This window comes from Osmerus eperlanus, chromosome 18 (assembly GCF_963692335.1).
Source record: "Osmerus eperlanus chromosome 18, fOsmEpe2.1, whole genome shotgun sequence".
Taxonomy (NCBI): Eukaryota; Metazoa; Chordata; class Actinopteri; order Osmeriformes; family Osmeridae; genus Osmerus; species Osmerus eperlanus.
This window is the reverse complement of record NC_085035.1, coordinates 7,442,923-7,466,569: the sequence shown is the minus strand read 5'-3', so window position 1 is coordinate 7,466,569 and position 23,647 is coordinate 7,442,923. Positions and strand designations below refer to the sequence as shown.

Sequence of the window (23,647 nt, the reverse complement as noted above, 5' to 3'; positions counted from 1 at the left end):
ACTACCTTCTGGAATGTTCTTTTTGGATGTTGTGAAGGGGTTTTTCTTCACAAAGGAAAAGATCCTGCGATCATCCACCAATGTTTTTTTCCTTGGAAGTCCAGGCCTTTTTATGTTGCCGAGTTGACCAGTTTTTTTCTCACTGTTGATTTGGCCACTTCTAATGTTTGTCCTATTTCTCTAATGGTGTTTATTTTTGCAGTCTAATGATGGCCTGTTTCACTTGCATTGAGAGAACCTTCGAACGCATGTTGTGGGTTCACAGCAAAAGCTTCCAAATGCAAATTCCACACCTAGAATCAACTCCAGACCTTTTATCTGGTTAATTTATGAATAAATAATGAAAAGCCCACACCTGTCCATAAAACAGCTTTTGAGTCAATTGTCCAATTACTTTTGGTCCCTTGTAAAATAAATCTAAAAAAAGGCGCTACATATTAAGGAGCTGTAATTCCTAAACCCTCCGTCCATTTGGATGTGAATACCCTGAAATTTAAGCTGAGAAACTGCACTTTAAACCCATATTTATTATTTAAATGTAACTTGAATATATTTCGGTAATAAGCCAAAATAGCAAAACTTGTGTGCAAATATTTATGGACCTAACTGTATGCACACAGGTCTGTCTAACTTTGTTACCACAGTCCTTATAATACTATTTAAATACTTATAAAAAACTTATTTAGTCCTAAAATGACACCAAAACATTACTTCTAACCCCCCATTTCCTGTCAGTAAAACCATAACATACCACATTGACAGTAATCCTGCAAGCAATATTACCTTGCAATCTCTGTAGGGAATGGTCTTGGACTGGTTCCGGCTCATGTAGTCGTCAATGCACTTCTGGAACTTTCTGCCTATAAGGGCTCCATCTTCCCAGCTGCACTCCGAGTAGGGCAGACCCTGCCACTTGCACAGGTAGTCTGGGTAGCCTGCTGCTGACTTCTGATTGGAATGCCCTGTGTGGACAAAAAAATAGGTTTTTGAAGTAATTTGTCTGTGGACATGTGTAGTTGATGTTTATCTGTCAGTTGGGTATACCATTTATTTTTCTATACTGAATCAAACATAAAATACATTATTTCTATATTTTTTCATTTACCAATGATTCTTTCTACCAGCTGATACTGTGAATGCAAGTCATCCATGAGCTCTTCTTGGCAATTGAAGTACTCAACATCTTCTGGCGAAGCCGCCTTGAGCCTGAAAGAAAACAGTATACCATCATGTCAATAGCTTTGCAATGTTGGTTGGGTTGAATGATTGTTAACATCTCCCAAGAAAGCTCTTACTGTTTTATCTAAACAGAACTCAAGTAGACATTTTCAGTTTATGTTCATAATTTGACTAGTCCCCTGCCACACACACTTACCATTTCCTCTTCTCCTGATCCTTCTTCTTGAAGTTGTCCAGCTTCTTCATGCCCTTGACATTCTGCAGTTTGAGAGTGTCTTCCGTCTCCCAGGTGTTGTGGATGTGTGACCAGTTCTTCCACTTGATCAGGTATTGCGTCTCCCCGGCCTCCTTGTTTGAATTGAAATTCCCATTGGGGTCCCCGTCGGCCTCCACCGCGTACACTGTTGTGGTGCCACCCGTTGCTGCAAGAGAAAAAATAACTTAAGTAGGCCTACTGGCTCATTAGGGTTGTCCAAAAAATTTATTCTCGGATAGTAATCAATACTAAGAATTTGTATCGGATTAGATACTCATTTGTAACAGTATCGATACCAACAGTGCCGTCTCCGCCTCCTCCAGATGACACACAACTTCACACACAGCAGCGCTGCAGAGAGGCAGGCACAGCCCCTCCTATGGCGTCACAAGTCACAAGCGCATAGATTCTTTCACATGCAGATACTGACTTTTGACTCACTAGAAATTAGTACTTGCGCACAAATTCAACAACAGAGTTGCACAGGTAGCTGCGAGCAAGCGCCTGGCACGCTCTCATAAGTTAAATCTGCTTGCGCAGTGAAATTCTGCTCGCATGCAGTGAAATTCTGCAAGCACAGAATTTAGGTTGTTCTCGCGTAGTGGATTTTTGCTTGCAGAGGGAATTTCTGCTTGAGCAAGTCTAAATTACTTTTAACAGTGGGGGTGGAAACCTATGGAGGCACTGACCCCCTTATGATTTGTCGCTTTCAACGCGACCACTACCACAGCGCAGAGGTGTCAAAAGTATTCACATTCATTACTCAAGTAAAAGTATAGATACTAAGGTTTCAAAATACTTCTGTAGAAGTTGAAGTATCAATTCAAGCTTTTTAGTAAAGTAAAAGTATAAAAGTACTGGTTTCAAAACTACTTAAAGTGTAAAAGTAGCAAGGGGAAAAAATGCCATTAAGGACAAAAGCTTAGGCACAGGGGTCTATAATGCACGACCCACTTCCCCCCAAAAAAACAGTTTTCCAAAGGCAATAATGACTTGTTATATTGAAATGCTAATGTTGAAAAATGTGGGCTGCACCTGTTTATGCCCATTGAAAATGAACGCATTTTAGTACAATGCAAATACATTAAAGAACCATATATGTGTAGCCTACTACTAAGCATTAACATGTGTTTCATGGAGCGGAAGATATGATGACTAATTGCCTTTAAGTATTGTAATGTTGCAAAAAGTCAAACTTCAGAGGCATGTTATCAATAGCCTTTATTCAAATTAGGCGGCGAGTTTGTGAAAGCAATTAGCTCGTGGTAGCCTACTTTGGTGCGGAGAGCTTGCAGCGCATTCGAAAGTAGTTGTTTTTGCACCCAAACATTCCAGGTACGGCCAGGGATGTAGAAGGGTTGGATAATCTTCATAGCTACCAACCTCCTCGCTGGTGCTTGGTTCGGACATTTTGCTTGAGTTCTCGAGTCTCTGCCACCGACATCTTCGTAGGCTACATACGTCTGCTATTTCCTTGCTGGAGTTTGACGTGATTTTGTGTCATGTGCAGGTGATGGATCACGTATAAACCAATAGGGTGTGGGAATGGTATATGTTTATACTTCTCATCCAACCACAATCAAATTCACTCTATCCGGATGGCGCGTTTTTTCTGGACAGTTTTTTTTGTGTTTGTGTTTTTTTGACAAGCCGGAATGAAAACAAGCCGAACTGAAATTGGAGTAACAAGGCTATTTTTAAAATGTAAAGAGTAGAAAGTACAGATAACTGCGTGAAAATGTAAGGAGTAGAAGTAGAAAGTCGGCTGAAAAAAAATTACTTCAGTAAAGTATAGATACCCAAAATTTCTACTTAAGTAAGGTAACAAAGTATTTGTACTTAGTTACTTGACACCTCTGCCACAGCGACATCCTTGTACCTTGACAGCTTCCGATACAGGAAGCACAGTGATAATATAGGCTATTACACCTGACAGTGGATGGAACAATGGCAGCGACACCTGAAGATTTAAATGTAGACCTAGGTGATTTTGAAAAATGGGGCAAATAATCCAATACTGAACATTAGCTAATAAAAGTTAAATGTAGTGCAGTTTGTGTAGTATCTCTTTGTGCTTCTTACTAGGGGTGGGAATCTTTTAGTACCTCAAGATTCGATCGGAATCGATTCTTGGGGTCACGATTCAATAAAAAAATCAATTCACGTTTTTTAAATTTTTATCACAAAAAAAAAATATATATATACACAAACATCATAAAAAATATTGATTCACATACATTTGTGAATCGATCTGAATCTGTAGCAGACTGAATTGCGATTCAGATGTGAATCGATTTTCCCCCACCCCTACTTCTTACCTAAAAATATTGTTGTCTTTTTAGTTTTTTGCACTACCTTTTTTATAGGCTATATAGTTATATTAATATATTTGTCATATTTATACTTTAGTTATTAGGGGTGGGTATCTTTTGGTACCTCACGATTCGATTCTTGGAGTCACGAATTGATTAAAAAAAATCGATTCACGATTTTCTGCAATTTCTCAACAAAAATTGATTTTTTATCAAATAAATACACTATCAAAAAACCCTGATGTTTTACATTTGTGAATCTGATTTTTTTTTGCAGTGGGGGCAGGTCTGTCTGTCCCGTCCCGCCCCCCCCCCATCCGAAACAAAGTTTCGCGTGTCCGTGCTATTCTGCGACATGCACTCTAACAATCACTGCTGATAGACGGCCTTTCGTGCCCTATTTCTGATACCGTGGGCCGCCACGGCAAAATCAACATAGAGGAAACACTTGTGTGCAAAATGCAGACTAAATGCATTGAAAAAGAAGGATGACGCCAAGGCAGACAAAAGGTGGCAATAAACCAGAAAAAACAACAACAATTAAAATTTTGGAACCCTGCAATGGACAGCACTTTAAAACGCTGCGCTTAAAGCTCATCGAGATGATGAGATTTGTATTACATGTTATTTCATGTGCATCAAAAGCATCTCAACGCTGCATTTAAAATCTATATACCGTATTTTACGGTAAACTAGAGAGGGTACAATTTCTGGGGAAATTGTAGGGTGTGCTTGCTTGCGTCGGTTGCAGGTGGGTCCGTCCCTTTAAGTTTTTCTCTTCTAGTGAAATTTTTCAAGCATTTAGCCTACTCATATTGCGTAATTCATTAAAAAACAACTTTTAAACAAACAACTGTAATAACGCTGTCACCGGCAGTATTTCAGATGGAATCGCGATTCAAACAGTACCATCTGCCTACTGAAAATATGCCCCCAAAAACGTAAATAAGCTTGACATCTATTTAGGGAGAATTGGCTATTTCAAAAGAGGTTTGCTACGAGCAAGCTAGTTGTGGTGGCTAGCCGAACTGTGAGGGGATTGTTTGAAAGCGCCGGAAATTAGAACATTTCTTTTGACATAAAGTTTAGGCTGTAGCACTGAAGCCAGCGACGCACCACACAATCTTGAGTTTAATACATTATTTAATGTTACATTACTTACTGTACATGCAAGTCTTTATTTGCTTAAATGTACATGTATGATGCTGTTAGTACACCACGGCACGATACTCGCTGTATCGTGCAACATCTATGCACGTTGTATCCATTGTGCTGACGCTGTGACGTAGGCTAGCACTGATACCCTTTGTTGACAAAACGCACTTTTTGCCACAAAAACTTAGTTCAGCCTAAACCGTGCAACGGAACGTAAATCCCAATAGAAGCAACGCAATCGAGACCAAGACAAACATTTTGACACCGCCGTTTTCTATGTAGTACAAATATTGACTGATCCTTAGGGGTGGGAAAATAATAATAATAAGATATATATGTGAGAGAACAAAGGTTGTGCCCTTGCCGAAGGCAAAGCACACCCAATAAGCCGCATCGTGTATAAGCCGCACCCTCCCAGAATGAGCACTTTGTGTTTGTAAATCAGAGTATAAGCCGCACTGGAGTACAAGCCGCATTTTATAAGAAAACAATGTTACTGTTGTGTGGCCCAATGCTGACAAATGATCACTTGCACGTTCATGCTACGGCAGCGGACAGCTTGGATAGCGATCTAGCTAGACAACATTCCCAATCAGGGTGAACACTCAAATTATCTAAACTATAGACCATAGCATTACACATATCATAACAGAACGAAAACAACAATAGAACTCCAAACAATGCTTATTTAACTAAGCTAATGCCCTTAAATTAGTAGCTTTTCAGCTTGCCGCAGGGCATTCTGGGTACCAAGAGCAATGCACGAGTATAGGCGATCTTACAGCATTGTGTAACACACTTTGGTTGTGGATAGTATGTTCAGAAATAAATCCAAGTCACTCATTTAGTGGCAGAATCCATTGTTATGTCTACAAAATTATTTAGATATATTATAAGTTTAGCTAGCTTGCAAATCCTGAGGATAGCCTACTGTAGCAGACCTTTCTATGTGACAACGGACAAGGGTGTTTCGTCCCTCGGGAGTTGCCGTAGGCTTGACGCTGAAAGCATTACGTGAAATCAGTGAGGGCTGTTCGAATGGCGATGTCAAGAAGATCAGTGGTAAAATACAAGTTATGAAAAGAGACCGCGTCCGTGTCTTATTGTCCACACTATCATATACAATTATATCTAAAACGAACTTACAAAGAGCTCGGTTAGACTACCAAAGTTGAATTAGTAATGTTGTTAGCGATGCTAGCGTTATTTTTCTAGCTAGCCTAGCCTATAACATTTCACTGGGTTTGCAGCTGTTTGATTAACTGAAATTATTATGAAATGTTATGTTCTACTAGCCATTTGCCTACTTTAGCAAGTCACTGTATTTACAAGCCCTGATAGTGTAACTAAGAAAACAGTAAATAATTCCTCTTTCAAGTAATAAGCCCCAGTTCAAGTGTTGAGCATTAAATTAGCTGCACGGTCTGTAGAGATCTTGGGACGAAGCCACTTTTTTGGTTCTAAAACCGGGTTATAAGCCTCTTCGAAATATAAGCCGTACAACCACAAGAAAACTGTAAAATCGGGGCACAGGCCGCGGCTTTATTTCCGAAAAATGGTAATCGGTTCCCAAGCTTACCTCCTTTCCTCCCTATCCGTGACTCCATCACTTTTTCCAGGGTCTCAAACTCGTCCTCCTCGGGCTGGGGCACATCCTCACCCACTACCTCCACCAGGTCGTCCGAGTCAGTCTTTAGCTCGTCGTCCTCCTTGTAGCTTACATTGACCGTGGCCTGTCGTCTGGGCCCCCCTGGCACTGCCTTCTTGTCGTAGTCACCCTCTGAGGATGAACCGCCCTGATGGGGTTTCTTCTTCTGAACGCTGCTCTTCTTCCCATTTCTGGCATTCGCCCTTCAGAGGGAGGGAGGGAAGAAAGTCTTTAATAGTGAGTTACTGTGCCTTGTGAAGACCTTGACAGTCAAAATGTAACATGTAACTGAACAAAGGAACATTGTTTCAATTGTGCTGGAAAATCTGTATTTCCTTAGAGAGTATAGATGGGAAAGAAGTTTAGAATCAATGGATGACAAACAATTAACCTCTTAGCTGGCCTGCCACCACCAGGCCATGGGATTGTTGAGTAATAAACAATGTGATGCACAAAACTATTGTTTGCATTGGTACACATACATGGCCGTATACTGTCGTAAAGCTATGATTCTTAGGATGCTATTGATGTAAACCATGTTCCGAGTCGCAAAAGCAGATACAATCAACGCCTTTGTCTGACCACCGATATAAAACAGTAACAAAACGAAGACGACACCTATCGAGCCTCACAGTAGTCCAATTATACATAACAAAAAAAACAACAAAAACGGACATTTGTTACGTTGTCAAAGGTCAAAACAATTCAATCAAGTAAAATAATTTGTCCAAAACAATGTATTACATCTATAAAAAGTAGGGGTGCAAAACCGAACCACAAAAAAAACGAATTGTTCAACACACAAACCACGGCCCGGTTTTTACATGTAAGCCGCGTTTTTTGGGGTCTACGAGAAAACACAACAATCTAACACCCTTTGTCCTTCCCCTTTCCTGGAGAGTACCTGTCCAATGAACTGTCAGTATATCAATGAATATCATACAAGGCTAGGCAAGATAAGAATGTGTGGAGAATGGAGATGGCATGTGGAGGCAAAAGGTTAGTGAAAGGAAAAACAAGAATGAAGAATTTTTATGTTTGCTTTAAATAGAGTAAAAAAGAGCCTGAGTAACATTTGCTTTGGAAATAATGTTGTTTCATATGTTATCAAATCTCTGGATGTAAGACAATGTTATTCATGCAGAGAAAATACAGATAACACAAATGGTAACCGAAACTGAAACAGTGACCCATAAACCCGCAATACAAACCGAACCGTGGGCAAAATAGATACCCTGATAAATAGCATTGGACTCTTGTTGCATCATCTCAATAAATTTAACAACTGGCGCGAGACTGGCACAAGACACTGAAGTGAAGATGGCAGCAAAGTAGAGCTACGAGCTCAAACGGAAGCAATTTTTTTATGGAACTAAGATGCACCCTGTCATCTAGGGTGAACGATTTTGGAAAAAATGATAATAGCGATTATTTGTTACCAATATTGCATTTGCGATAATTTATTTTTATGTTCTGTAATATTAAACAGAGACGGCCGAATAACTGTATAGTATGACCTTTCACAATATTAGATTCAAAATAAACTTATGATGAAATTAGGTGATGCGTGACTTAATATGAATACAAATTTTATTTACCTACTTGAATCACAGTAGTATATTTATTGATTTTTCCAGCCTTGTAAACATGTAAAAATAACATAAAGCATTGTCAAATAAGCCTGGTGTAAACATTAATGTAAGAGTCAGTAACAAGTCACAGAAAATCTGAAATAGGGCCTATAAAAACAAGTCTTTGTCTTACGACACTCAGTATTTAAAGTCACTGTCATAAACATATGACATGTAAAGCATTGGGAGTCAGGTGGCTGAGCGGTTAGGGAAGCGGGCTAGTAATCAGAAGGTTGCCAGTTCGATTCCCGGCCGTGTCAAATGACGTTGTGTCCTTGGGCAAGGCACTTCACCCTACTTGCCTCGGGGGGAATGTCCCTGTACTTACTGTAAGTCGCTCTGGATAACAGCGTCTGCTAAATGACTAAATGTAAATGTAAACGTGACATGTGGATTGCGTTTTTTAAATATGCGATTATTATAAGAGTTATTATGAATAAATATAGATATATACTACTGATCTCCAGTCAGCAACATAACGCACAAAGTTCAGAAAAATTAAGGAAAACATACCCGCCTACCTCTTCAAAAATGAATCAAATGTGTGTTGCACTTTCTTAACTAAAGCTAGCTAGCTATCGTTTTGGGAAAAAAACTTGCGCTGTGGGGGCCGTCAGAAATATTTAGAACTCACACATCTAAAAGGTTAAATCTTAAAAGCAAAAGAAACACTGAACATTTCTGATCCAGTCAGTAGCCTAACAGAAACATAATGGCACTGACAGACATAGCGATCCTACTGTATGTGCATCACCGAGGGGCATCATATCGTTCGAGATGAACGCTGTTACTGCTTGAGTAATTTCGTGCATCAATATGGAGTTAGGCTTTGAAACATTTCGATCAGTGATCCTGTCGGGTGTTATTTGTCTTATTTGACACACTGGTGTTCAGCATTTTAGCTATGCATCGTACATGGCTTTGTGGTGTATTTTTAGGGCCAAATTAGGTTGGTGGTGTTGCCCTGTGAGGTAGCAACGTTAGCCAGGCAGGTTTTGCACCATACTTGACACTGCGGAGCATCTTTTTAAAGGCAAAATTGGCAGTGTCTGTAGTGTCAGGTTCTGTTGAGCCTGAGGCCATCGTACAGGTCAAGGTAAAGTGCAACGCGCACCAAAGTAAAATCGCAGCCTTTGCGATGACAAAATCTTGTTTTGTCACATCGCGATATAATCGCAAATGCAATTAATCGTTCAGCCTTACTGTTGTCTGTCGTATGTTCCCGTCTAAAGCAGACAATTTTCGAAAATAGTCCCTGACCAGCCATGCTAGCAGACAGCACCTGGTTTGCGTGACAGTTAAGCGGATGGTTGACAATCCATCTTCCAGGCCGTTGACCATGCTGGTCAGGAATTTAAATGCAGATGCCCATCGTGTTATTGCACGACTTATAACAACGGCATTTCACGTAAAGACGGGCCAGCCGTTCGCCTCGTTCCCCCGGGCTATTGAACTGCAGCAGAAGAATGGTGTCGACTTGGGTACTTAGTATCATACTGATGAAATGCAATGGACGCTTTTATAAATTAGCATTGAGGGACCAAAGGTTTCAGTTTCAGCCACACAGAGTTGTGCAGAGATGGCTGTCAGCAGGGAAGAGAGCACGTCATGTTTGAGGTTGAAAGTCAATTGTTTTGCTGACTATTACCTTTTATCACTAGAAATGTGATTTCATTTTGGTTCTTTTTATATCCAGGATGTGTTTAATAAATGGTTTAACATGTTAACAGAATAACATAACTTATAAGTTATTGTTTTGTTGTAACAATGATAAATTACAACTTTTGGAGGGGGGCCCAGTAAAAATGGCCTTGGGGCCAGTAAGTTTCAAACCCACTGGCCCGTGGGGCCAGTAAGTTTCAAACCCACTGGCCCGTGGGGCCAGCAAGTTTCAAACCCACTGGCCCGTGGGGCCAGTAAGTTTCAAACCCACTGGCCCGTGGGGCCAGCAAGTTTCAAACCCACTGGCCCGTGGGGCCAGTAAGTTTCAAACCCACTGGCCCGTGGGGCCAGTAAGTTTCAAACCCACTGGCCCGTGGGGCCAATCACAAAAAATGTTAATGTTGAGCCCTGAATTAATCTTAAAATCTCTTTCAAAATGGCCACTGCACTCTGAGCTTTCGATTGACACCTCACTTGATCCAATAGGAGCTTACATACATTGTCTATAGCCTTCAATAGCCAACGAGTGCCTCATTGAAAGTGATGCGCCATACCACTCCCCCCCTTTCTTTGTGTGAAGATTGAGCCAGCTCCAATTGGTTGAACACAAGTGAAATAGAGGTGTAGGGGAAAGTTTTGAACCTTCAACTTAAAAGGTTTTTGTATAGCCTTCTCACAATTGCCACAAGTTTTGTGTGTACATGCACAAAAGGTAAACTGAGTAGTTTTGGTAATTGTTGACACTTTTGGATTTCAAATCATGGCAAAACGGACTAGGACTGCACTCGGCATGAAAAAAATCCCCAGACTTGTGCTTCTATTTATTATTATTACTCGTTAATCTTCAAAAAACAAACCAAGCAGTATTTTGGGAAATACAAAGCAGAAATAATTATACAAATAAATGCTAAAAAATATAAGTACATCCGTATCAGCAATAAATACTGATGAATCAGGCATCTGTATGCAAAACAAAATTCATGCGGAAATAAAAACGTTCTATTTTATTGTGTCTATTACCCAAAACCAGTAGCACTTACAGTGATTAGGGTAAAGAACTTCAGGGTGTCACCTTTCAAAAGAGACCACAACCATGCATGTACTACAAATTGTTCAAGCTTTCAATTTACTTTTGCTATGCCTTGTTTAGGAGTTTTAGACCAATTTTACAGGATTGTTAAGAGGCTAAAGCCTTGCGATTTCTGGGGGGAAAAAACTTTCAACTTTGGCCATTCTCCTCCATTAGTAAAGAAATTACATCTGTGGCTTCAGGGTGGACAGAGAACATACATAAATGGGAGACGTGTACCTGAGGGACTGTATGCAGACAGAAGCTTTAAAGGGCAACAGAAGCACTTACTTTGTCAGTGGCTTTCTGCTTTTGACTTTGTGGCTGGGCTCGTAGTCGGACACTGTCTCATCACTGCGCTCCTCTTCCTGTGCGGACGAGTCTGACCCGGAACCACTCCCAGACACAGATTCAGAATCTGAACTAGATTCTGATCTGGAAATCAAGGAAAGGGTTGCGTCAATAAATGTGCCTAGAATGTGTGTAATGCATCTTTTTGTGTGATGCCAAGGTGCAGAACAAGTGTGAACTCACTTTCTTTTCTTTCTGGATCCACTCGAGTCATCGTCAGAATCATCACTGCTGGACGAATCCTTAAAATCCACCAAGGTATTATTGGATTAGACGAGAATGACACTGATTGTTATGTGCATGTCATCCTTCCCAACATCCATGAAAACCACTTAAAATGTAAAGTAATGTTTACAGAACACAAACATGATAATCAAAGGCTAGCCTTAAGTTAATAAAATTATGACTTTAATTATGAAGTTTAGTACAGTGTTTCCCACAGAATTCGATTATATTTGTGGTGGTAGGCAGGGGCGGCGCCAGACATTGTAAACATTAGGGACTTAGCCGAAACCTAGGTCCTAGTATTGGTTTGATGTGAGCGTACATAGACTTCAACAAGTAATAGCGCAATTTTTTGGGGGAGCTTTATGTATTATAAACATTTTGTTGGACTCGTATTGTAATAATTGCCGAATGTATTAAACTATGAATATTATTATATTTAACGTGAATGTATCAGTTGTGGACACATTTGTGCAGAGAATTATGATACTAAGACCCAATACCAATGTCCCTCCTCAACCCTAAACCCTCAGACTTACTTTACATCACCTAGTAAGTGATCACAAGAGGCTGCAAGGGCTCAAAATGCTATAACTTGAAATGGGACAGCACTTTGCTGCATTATCAGCGAAACAGTAATGTTGTTGGATCAAATCTGTTGAAAGCATATTTGGAATGTATCATCAAAAGGACAAACTACACACAGTTCTGGCTATATTAACCATCAGTGAGCTTTGTGTTTAAATGTACATGTTAACTTTTATTTCTAAGTATGTTTATCAGAGTTGGTTGCTCCTTCCATGTATGTTTCCTTACCATTCTTCTTCCTTGTTTTATGAGGTGGGTTTGCAGTGACGATTTGACAGTGGGACAGCCCTAAGCCCTTACAGACTTAGTGAGAACGCACCTCAAAGTCTGTGATTCTGCGAGGGTGGACATTGGGATCGGGCCTAACCGCTCATAAACTCCAAATTGATTCTCCTAACGTCTTCTCTGAGGGAAAAAGCAGTGTCCCGCGCATTGATTCAGAGCGTGCGCAGAGAGAGGGGGCTATTCACAGACAGGTCCGTTGTAGTGAGAGAGAGCAGGCGGGGCAAGAAGGGGCTGAGCGAATCAATGGTGCTGCACCTACCTCTACAATGAAATATTTTTTAGCATTTTCCACAAATATATCAATGTATGAGAAACACTGTAGTATACTGCAAATTTTGCATATTGAAGAAGGTGAAATGTCAACCCACCTCATCTGATCCACTGTTTGAGGAGCTCTGTTGTTGTTGGTGCTGCTGCTGCTGCTGGAGTTGCTGTTTCCTGAGCATGGCTGACCTTTGCACTGCTAGGATGCTGGGGTTGGACTTCCAAAACTGAATAATAAAGGTTTGGGCACAAATCAAAGTGCATGTTACATGCTACACCATCTTTAAATGGTAAAAAAAAAAAAAGATATATATATATTTTTTAATCCATACCTCCGCCCCATCAATATTGGCCTTGTTTTGTGGTTCATTCTTCTCCTTTGATTTTTCAGAGTCAGAATCTGAATGGCTGCCGGAATCTGAGCCACTTCCTGAGTCGCTGCTCCCTGATTGGCTACTGCTGCTGCTGGAACTGGAACTGGAGCCTGAGCCAGAACCAGACCCCGATCCAGACCCAGATTCATCATCAGAGTTACTGTAAAACAAACAACACACCCATTTCATTCAAATACCGGATCGCCCATTGAGACTTTCTCTTGAAGGACATTATGTTTTACACAGACTTTTGAATGGGGCAGACACAAATCAAAAGAACAGCACTACACAACATATTAAAGATAAATATTATGTAATGGTAACTTGTAGTGGTAACCTGTTTTGGATTTTCTATTTCTTCTCTTTATTTTTCCTCTTGCACCACCGCAATTTACCCATGAATGGTATGAAAAAACGATATACTGTTTCTACAACTACTACTACTACATAAGGATTGGAGGCTGAAATACTGCCACCATGTCTAGGCTAAGCATTTGTGATTTTGTGTATTTGATGGCTTTGGCGTGAACACACATGGCTGTTGCTGCTATTTTAGAATTTGTAAACTTCAAGTGGCTTGATAAAACACCAAAAAGCCTCCAAATCAGAATCAGCTTTATTCGCCAAGTAATTTTGCACAAACATGGAATTTACTATGGCAGGAAGGTACATATGGTAAACAGAGTTTTACATATAAAATGTAGAAAATTTACAACAGTATCTATGTTCAGACCTCCCACACAAGGCAACAATAAAGCTACAAAAAACAGTGGTCACTCCTTTACAAGGTGCAACAGGGTAGACCTTTTTTCAGTCGTATTCAGACACTTTCACTTAATCACATTGTTTAGTCTGAATTCATCAGAAAGAACTGAGCCCAAATAAAACAATTAATCACCCAGCGTCAGTGAAATAACAAAACCTATAAGAGTCAGCTTCACAACTTAGATCTAAGTAAAAGAAATGACAATTCAAACTGCAATAATTAATGCAACCACTGTCCACACTGTTCAGAACAGGAAAGGCATCCAAACTCAAAGAAGTTAATCTATACAAACTGTAGCATCACTTGCCGGGGTTCAGTTTCACCTAGGTGGCACTAAAGCATCAATCATGGGCACTTCTAACATAATACCACTGTTATTTATTGTCAAACAGATAAAACCTTACCTTGATTCTCCACTGCTGTTGCTCACACTTTCATCGTCACTTCGTCCAGCCATGTTCAGGTCAGAATGATAAAGGCTTCTGAAAAATCCAATAATCCAACTTCAGACTTTATTTAATGGTTGAATGCAGCTCCCCTGTACAACAACATGGAATGCATTGCCACAGTTAGTACTGGTGTGAATTACTCAGGAAGTTAAGATGCACATGTTCCTTGAAAAAAACGTACAATTTAACTTAGTTAACAAGTCATTCACTGTTGCTATCATTTAAAATATAATAATAAAGATACCATAAATGAATATTGCTATTGTGATCAGATATTGAGATTACGTACGGACCAGCAGGGTATAATAGGCCGAGGAAAGCAATTCCACACACAATTCAGTATGACAGATCTTCAGTAAAGCTAGCTTTAGATTGAGGCTCCTGTATTGTTTAACTTGTATAATGTCCAGACTGAGTATGAACCATGCCAGCCTGAGATGGCTCGGTAGAGGCGGTTAAGGTACAAAATCTACGTAATTCATCAAACTAAAAAGTATGTTTGGGGGGGGGGACACACAAAAAACAAGCATCATGTATTGCTTGCTAAGTTGTTCGCTAGGTAGCCCTCTCCAACCAAAGGACAGTGTTTCTTCACGTTAGCATGTCAAGCTAGCTAGCTGGTACAGCAGCGGCGCAATCATGACTGCATAGGCCTGTTGTGAGGCCTGCACAGCATGTGTTTTTCACGCGCACTGTCTTGGACAATGCTCCGCACACAGAGCGCTTTCTGTGGGAGGCTTGAGCAATGGCACCACGCCTACACATGTATTCTTCTCCCTTCTCCCCATAGTAGCACCGAAGTAGTAAAAAAACATAGCAATTCACGGTCAGTCTACTAGGAGAAAGCGGCTAGATTTACATATAACTATTTGGGAACTCATGTTGCTAGCTAGCTTTCGTTACAGTAGTCCTACAAGCCGCTTTGACGTTTCTTATTTGCGCGGTTGTAGTAGCCAAGACGTTAGCTTGAACTGTGAACGGCTGAGTAAATCAATACAGCATGTTCAACAATTTATAACTATCTATTAGATACGCTTCTGACTCCGAAGTTGTTCTGACATCAAACCGATATGCCAATGATGCTGGTATCTTAGCCATCAGCCAATAAATTATACAGGCAAATATACTAGCTAGGCTAAAGTGGTATTACTTTAGCGATGGAGAGCTAAGTTTATAGGTTGCTAGCTAGCAAGGTAGTAGCTTCAAACTCGCAAGCTACATTTGTAGTGTTGGGGGGGGGGGGGGGGGGTTAGGGTTAGGTAAACTAACTAGAATATTGTACAAGTAAACAATGCTTAATAGTAGAGCTACATGATTCGGTTAAAATGGTTGCCAAAACTAGTTACTCTTGCTACGAAGATAGCCTAGCGATTATAGCAGACGCATTTGCAGTTTACTTTAGCTTGGCTAATCCAGCCAAATTAAAATATTTACATGTTAAACTATTATTCCAATCTTAAATCTTGCGTGTGTTCGCGTATATCATCATTTAGATTACCTTAAACAAATCCAGATAGCCAACTACACATGCTTTGCAATTACCCTTTTCCCGCACTCCTAAACCAAAGTCTAGCCAAGTACCTCGTTGCTAATAATGTTTTAGCTATGTAATCGCAACGATAGCTCCTGTATTTAGCTTCAAGCGTTGTTTTCACTATCATAGGCTACTAGGCACACGTACTACCACTACTTCCCCCATGCAAATATACTTAAAACGGTTAGCTGTTTTCCAAATAATAAAAATCCAACAGGCTTTGTTGAGCTTTTTTGTTTACCTGAATAGCCACGGCAAACTGGTACTGCCTTTTCTTATTTTCTGTGGCTAGGAGCTAACTATATAGGCTAGCCAGTTAGCCTAGCTGGCTGGCTCCCGGGGAGAGCAGCCCCGGCCGATCTTGCTTGAATTTGTGCCAAGTTTCTTGGTTTCTTCCTCCAGGTGTGCAAAATAGTTTTCCTTCTTTATTTTTCAGCGAATATACGACAGAAAGTGCTGTTTATTCACCTGCGATTGCGGAGTGACAGCATTTCAGCTGAGGGTCCTACAACAACCGGCCTCCGCCATGACGCCGTCGAGCTCACACTAGTGATTTCGAGTGTGGAAACCCCGGGTAGTGACGTAACAGAGATGCTTCCCAGTCTCCCTCTAAAACTACATAAACAATTTGACATAACATTTTTTAAACAGGACATGTGCAGAGATGTAAGGTAAAGGCAAATGTAATGTAGGCAAAGGCCTGTATCACGCTTTGGAATTTTATTGAAAGCTGTCGATGAAAAGTATTTACATCTGACATTCAGCTAGGAAAGGTTTTTTAATTATTTTCAGGTGCCTAGACACAAAAAGTAACTACCCCTCAACACGTTTCTGGATTTAGCTTCTGTGTGTAACTTTTTAATACCAGTAAACTTGCAATGCAATGTACTTTGTCAACACACTAAACTGTATTGCTTTCAAAACATCAAAACATATGCAAGAGGTGGAGTCAGGTGGCTGAGTAGTTAGGGAATCGGGCTAGTAATCAGAAGGTTGCCGGTTTGATTCCTGGCCGTGAAAAATTACGTTGTGTCCTTGGGCAAGGCACTTCACCCTACTTGCTTTGGGGGAATGTCCCTGTACTAACTGTAAGTCGCTCTGGATAAGAGCGTCTGCTAAATGACTAAATGTAAGAGGTGTATGACAAACTATTTCAGATTTGTAATTGTCCACATAACATAAACCCTTGAGACAGGTGGTGGAAACAACTGGTGTTGCTGCGCTTTTGTAAAGCAAAGAACATCATGAAGGAAAAGTCGAACAAACTGTGAGGCTTGTTGTCTTCGGGCCTCCATACACTATTGTTATTCAAACAACAAGTCACATGACATGACCTAGATTTCGACTCAATCAGCCACTCGGGTTGAATGTCTGAAGCAGCTTTTGTCTGTTGCCCTCTTGGGGAAATCTTAGAAAGTCAATTTAGCATGAATTACTTTCATGTGTTGACTTGAATCCTGACTGGCTTCAGTATATCAATATTCAAGTTCACACTCATTTAGGATTTTATTAAGATGCCCATTAGGGCCCAGAACCCTGACCCAGATCAGCTACTCTTCCTGGGGTCCACAAGACACAACAACCAAATGAAACATATTACTATACTGCATATTCGTATACATATGCACTTACAGTATAGTATATGAATACATTTAATTCATAAGCACTGAATATACATGTATACAAACAAAATCTTACGACATATTCATATTTCTATACCATAAAATACTGTGCCTTGCTTTGATTGTGTTCTAGATTCACTAATTTGACTGTTGCAACTCAGTTAAACATCATTATCAGAAAACTAACCCTAATGTAGTACCCTTCTGAATATGTCACAAGTGATGTAAAAGCAATCAAACCAATAGTTTGTTACTGATATTACTGATATACAGTGTACTACTATGCAGTTGCTAAACGTATGCCCAACCAATGCAAAATCTTTGATGCCATGTTTGTCTTTCAACTACCAATCAGAACTTCTCTTGACTAGACAGTATTAGGCTATCTAAATTCATAACTCTTACTGTATTGGTAGATTCATATGTTATGAGCAGGAAATCATATTGCTCGTGATAAGACACCCTACACTTAATCTTTATTAAAATCGTACAAAAAATGTTACTGAATGAGTTTTCCAATGATAAGTTTATTATGAGAGATGGAAGATACTCCAGGTATTTTTTTTAAATTACAATCTGTGAGTATGTATGCTGTTATGAGGATCCTATTTCCATATTTCCATGAATGAGGACACCTGTCAGAATAAAATAAAATGCAATTGAGGCTGACGTATACCGTAACATTTGTAACCACTGTAACAAGTCATTTTTCATTGTGTTCTGTGTTGGTATACATATATTTTTTTTCAGCTCACCATTTTAAACACCACCATCAAAGGATTTCAATTTCAGATGGGGTGCTATCTCATCTTCTGTCAGCGAATTGCACCATCGAGCCCCAGGAATCCGCTTCTCAATATACGTCTCCAGTCCATGTGTTATTACAAAGGACAGCCAGAAGGAGTCTCCCACAAACCTGCACGTTATCCCAAACCAAGACAGTGAACTCAGTGGAACCAGCCCCTTTTCCAATTTCTCTACCTGCAGTAAGGAAGTGACCACCACCAGGACTACATCAAACAGTGTCAACCACACTGCAAATCCTAGTATACCTATGGGCTTCTGGGCCCATATAGAACCCCACAGACACAAGCACAGAAAGAGGGTGAGGATTTCCATAACCAGCAGAAAGTAGTAGTATGGAGGGCATCTCTCAGGAAGGTGTAGCAAAACTGTTGTATTCATGTCCTCCTTGGCTGCACGGAGATGGCCAAACTCGAAGACAACTTGCATCAAGCCCTCAATAAGGAAGTATGATCCTCCTGCTATAGAGCCCTGAAGAGGGGACATGCCACAAAAGCCAGAGGACAGGAGCAGTCTCATGGTGACCTTTCAAGACAGAAACAATACAGGATGCTCTATATGTAACTAGGAATATTCACTGCCAGATTATACAGTTCACAACCCAAGAGTGTCAAAACAGCACCTGATGGAAAAAAAAGAGTAACTAGTATAGAGAGTAGCCAGATAGCTGTCTGTATCTGTGCACTGTGACTGTCTGTAGATGGGCTTTTCTTACCTGGCTATATCACTTGGCTAGGTTAAGTGTTGAAAACTGAGCCAACCTTAAATATACCTAGCTACCATGTACTGCACTGATGAAAATTAAATTAATTGGTCTGGACAAAATTGGAATAGGCTATTTTATACATCCAGCCAGAGCAATCTGAAATAGCCAACTAGCTTGCCATCAAATTGAATACAGCTCTGCAGACAGCTAATTCATGATAACATTTGTTTTTTTATCTGAACTTTAAGTAGTAGCTACACTACCATACCACATGTTAGCTAGATAGCTATGAGAGGTGGAAGTAACAACAATTGATAAATATGGAGGTGATGAAAATAGGCCGTGTGAATTTGAAAATGAGGGGTACAAATGGATGTGAATTGAATAATCTAACTGAATTAAGTTCCATTATATGTACGTTTATTAGACTTTTTATTTGAATTGTAATGCATTTTTCAATTGCCAGTGCCTGGCCTTCAGTGCAAGTGGGCAGGCCTGCAAGTTGCGAGTCAGAAACTCCACCAGTTAGGTCATTGGGTGTGGTTTTAGATTTACATTTTAATCAGCTCTATTTCTTTAATTAGTGTGTTTGCTGCAAGCAAAAACACTATTGTTATTCTGCATACTTATTATTATTGGGTGTGCTTTGCCTTCGGCAAGGGCCCAACCTTTGTTCTCTCACATATATATTATTATTATTATAATTATTATTTTTGCCCCCCTAAAACTCAGTCAATATTTGGCCAACATAGACAACCTAGGTGTCAAAAGTTTCGTCTTGGTAGCGATTGAGTTGCAGAAAAAAGGCAGCTGCAGAAACGCCACAAGCAAAGAGGCCAGGGTGATAACTATTTACTCATTTTACTTTGTGATGTGAAACACAATTGTGAAATGTAATGTACAATATTAGCTGATATTATTAAGGAAGTAGGCCCACATCTACTTTCGGAAACGTGAGTCTACTATTTCACTGAAGCATTAGCATGACATTAGCCTCTGTTGCCCGGGCAACACATACTACAGTGGTCTATGATGCATCTGTTTTCAATCGTTAAAATAAACATTCCTCACAAATACATTTTCGTTGTAGGATTTATTATGACATTACATTACAAGTAAACGATTTGTTGGTGAAATTATCATTACCTGTGGTTTCAAACCAGTGTTGCTCACTGCAACGCTGTAGCCTACGCGAGACACTACAAAAACATCTACACAGCTGTTTAGGAAGTCAAACGGCGACAGAACATGTTCGGCACTCCCCTTACTTAAACCAAAAGTCTTTCAATAGGTGAAACTATCTGACTACTAACCTGAACTTCATTGCCACAGCCTAAACTTTGTCAATCTGTTCATGAAAATAATTCATTTCAGCCTAAACCGTACAACGGAACGTTAAATCGAATTCAACCAACGCAATCGCTACCAAGACGAACACAGCAGTAGTCTAGTACTGTACAGTAGTAGAATTTACAGGGGCAGCTTCTCCACACAGGGCTATATTGCATTTTGCGTTGTTACTGACAATGATCGCTACCAGTGAGCTTTTTGTGAAGGAGCGATTTTCCACTAAATAAATGTCAAGCTTATTTACGTTTTTGGGGGCATATTTTCAGTTAGCAGATGGTACTGTTTGAATCGCGAGTCTATCTTCTGCCGGTAACGTCGTAGAATAATCTTCAAAGGGGGTTCTTTATTAATGAATGAATGCAATATGAGTAGGCTAAATGCCTGAAAATATCACGAGAAGGGAAAACTTAAAAGGACGTTTAAGTCATAGAGATTAGGTCCATTTTTACACCGGTCTGCCAAATGTATTCGTTTTGATTCAGCTATGAGGCTGCCTCTTGCAGGGGAAATGAGAAGACATCATATTTCATTCTACACTTCACTCGTATTTTGAGTTGTAAATAAGCAGCAAAAAAAAGATGCTTTTAAATCTATGTAATCTTTATAAATAATAAGTAGGCCCTATGCATTTTTATATAAAATATACAGACCCCTGTGCAACCGACGCAAGCAAGCACACCCTACAATTTCCCCAGAAATTGTACCCTCTCTAGTTATTGGGTGTGCTTTGCCTTCGGCAAGGGCACAACCTTTGTTCTCTCACATATATATTATTATTATTTTTATTTCTTTTTGCCCCCCTAAAACTCAGTCAATATTTGGCCTACATACACAACCTAGGTGTCAAAAGTTTCGTCTTGGTAGCCATTAAGTTGCTTCTATTGGGATTTACGTTCCGTTGCATGGTTTAAGTGGAAATTAAGTTTTTGTGGCGAAAAGTGAAGCTAACTTACGTCACTAACGTCACGAAAACTCGCGTGACTACCTCTAGCAGAACATTAGTTTAGCAGCTCGTTAACTTCTGGGAGATAGTTGTAAAAATGTCATTCAAAAACGGACCCCTGTGCAACCGACGCAAGCAAGCACACCCTACAATTTCCCCAGAAATTGTAAACTCTCTAGTTTAATTTTTTTTATCCCACTTTTTTCCGTCGCCTACTCCTTTCACACCGTTTAAGCTAGAAACACCGTTCAAACTTCATTTGATAAAGTCTGAACTGCTCTAGTGTGCTATTACTTTTCTCATTGATAACTTTTAAAGTTTTTAAGGTATTAAAGTTTAAAGTTCTAAAAAAAATGAATGAGTTTCAATGGTTCAGAATGTTCAAGTCAAATTCAATTGTGACGTCATGCACTGACAGAACTGTTTAGAAAGTGTTTTGTTTAACACTTTCCTGCCTGAATATGCAGACTTTTTCAAATAATATACCTGAACTGTTTATACCATTTTGAAGACAAGATTTAGGGCTTTCTAATGATGTAAATATTTATATGATCATGTTAGGCAAATCATCCTTTATCAAGACGATTTCACGGAGCCATTCTGACAAATCTTCTCCGTCTGCATTACTTTTTTAGAAAACCTAATTTTTAACCACTTTCACTACAAGATAGAGGATATGTTAGAGCGTATGAAATGTGCCTACGTTTGTCGTGAATTCAGAACAGCAGACAGATTTAAGACAGAATATTTTGTTTAAAAGTTATGACCACTGAAGTGATGAGTGGGATAACGCAATTCCAAGCTAGCGCGATGGCTCTCCATAACTAAAAACGTTCTACTTTTTTCCACAATCGACCAAATTGGCCAAACAAGGTATGTACATTGAACTTAACCCTTGTGTTATCTTCGGGTCATTCTGACCCATCAGTCATTGTGACCCACCGTCGTATTGCGACAGATTTACCGCATACAAAGACAAAGTGAAGCATTTTCTTTTAACCGTTGGGCTGTCTCAGACCCCCCACATTGCAAAGGTTAACCCTTGTGTTATCTTCGGGTCATTCTGACCCATCAGTCATTGTGACCCACCGTCGTATTGCGACAGATTTACCGCATACAAAGACAAAGTGAAGCATTTTCTTTTAACCGTTGGGCTGTCTCAGACCCCCCACATTGCAAAGGTTAAAAGAAAATTATTTTAATTTGTTTTTGTATTGGGTAAAATTGGGTAAACACAACGATGGTTCGTTATGAACCTTTGGGTCATGTGACCCGAAGGCAGCACGAGGGTTAAAAGAAAATTATTTTAATTTGTTTTTGTATTGGGTACAATTGGGTAAACACAACGATGGTTCGTTATGAACCTTTGGGTCATGTGACCCGAAGGCAGCACGAGGGTTAAAGTGTACATAATCTAGCTAGATTATTTTTCTTTAAGAAAGTTTCACAGAAATCTGCAAAAATCGAGGCTCAACACTGTCATAGCCGACTGTCACGAACAGTTAAACCGGGGTCACGAAAGGTTTACTGCAGCTGGCATTACTACGAACAAAAGCTTCGTAACTGAAAAGTTTTTACTTTTAGTTGACGATATTGAACACAGACGTTAAGAAACTTGTCTTTACTCTAAATATCTTCTCCGTTTTCAATTTGAAGCAGTAAATCTAACACATTAGGAATTCTCCCACGACATCCGCTCGCTCTGCTTTGACAAATGTTTTCTCAGTCCACCATACATTAGACGAGCTAATTTTCGAGCACTTTCAATACAAGATACAGGGCATGTTAGAGTTGATATATATACATAAATTGTGTGGGCAATGTAGAACAGCAGACAGATTTGAAATATGATCTTTTGTTTTAAAGTTCTGGTCATTCTAGTGACGGGTGCTTACAACTCTAGCTACGACTGTCATCATACAGTACTGTACTAGCTGCCATAGAACGGCGAAACTAGCTACGTCTATCGTTCGTTACCTACAAACACATGCTTCAGTATTTACTTTTTATCGGCGATATTGACAACAGAGGTTAAGGAACCTGTCTTTAATCAAAAGATCGTCTCCGTTTTCAATTTGAAGCAGTATCTAACTTACTGTAGGAAATCTCCCATTGCATCCTCTCTAGCTTCTTCGGCTAAAGATGGACGACAATGACGATGCATGCATTATTCACGCCTACGGTGTTAATACAATCTGTAAAAATACCACTTTGACACACTTGCAAGAAATGATCCGCTGGCTAGATGTAGCATGATCTTTACCACCCACAATAGTTCAGCTTTTTTTGCAGCAGCAGCATTCTGAGTTAGAGTAGCTAGCTTTTCCAGTTGCACAACAAAGTCACATAATGTGACGAGATTGAATTTAAAAAAACTCACCAGGGACAACAACAACATCGGCAACCCTGCACTATGGATTATTATTTTGATGTCATATTTAAATTAAGTGACTGAACAGGACTGGTTGTGCTTG

General features: G+C 39.8%; 1 protein-coding gene across 3 annotated transcripts in view; it reads right to left on the bottom strand.

The window, feature by feature from the left end:
• chd1 (chromodomain helicase DNA binding protein 1) overlaps positions 1-16,329 on the bottom strand; it is a 48,958-nt gene extending 32,629 nt beyond the window's left edge. The window contains exons 1-10 of one of the 3 annotated variants that reach the window (XM_062483850.1): positions 16,217-16,329; positions 14,170-14,303; positions 12,958-13,159; positions 12,730-12,852; positions 11,447-11,505; positions 11,204-11,347; positions 6,482-6,753; positions 1,376-1,601; positions 1,106-1,206; positions 784-962 (exon numbers count right to left, since the gene is read on the bottom strand). In XM_062483850.1, coding sequence (XP_062339834.1) covers positions 784-962; positions 1,106-1,206; positions 1,376-1,601; positions 6,482-6,753; positions 11,204-11,347; positions 11,447-11,505; positions 12,730-12,852; positions 12,958-13,159; positions 14,170-14,222 — 1,359 coding nt within the window. In that variant the 5' untranslated portion in view covers positions 14,223-14,303; positions 16,217-16,329. Of the gene's footprint in view, positions 1-783; positions 963-1,105; positions 1,207-1,375; positions 1,602-6,481; positions 6,754-11,203; positions 11,348-11,446; positions 11,506-12,729; positions 12,853-12,957; positions 13,160-14,169; positions 14,304-15,989 lie in introns of all 3 variants that reach the window. The other 2 variants (XM_062483849.1, XM_062483852.1) reach the window with 2 other exon arrangements.
• Between the last annotated feature and the right edge of the window lie 7,318 nt (positions 16,330-23,647).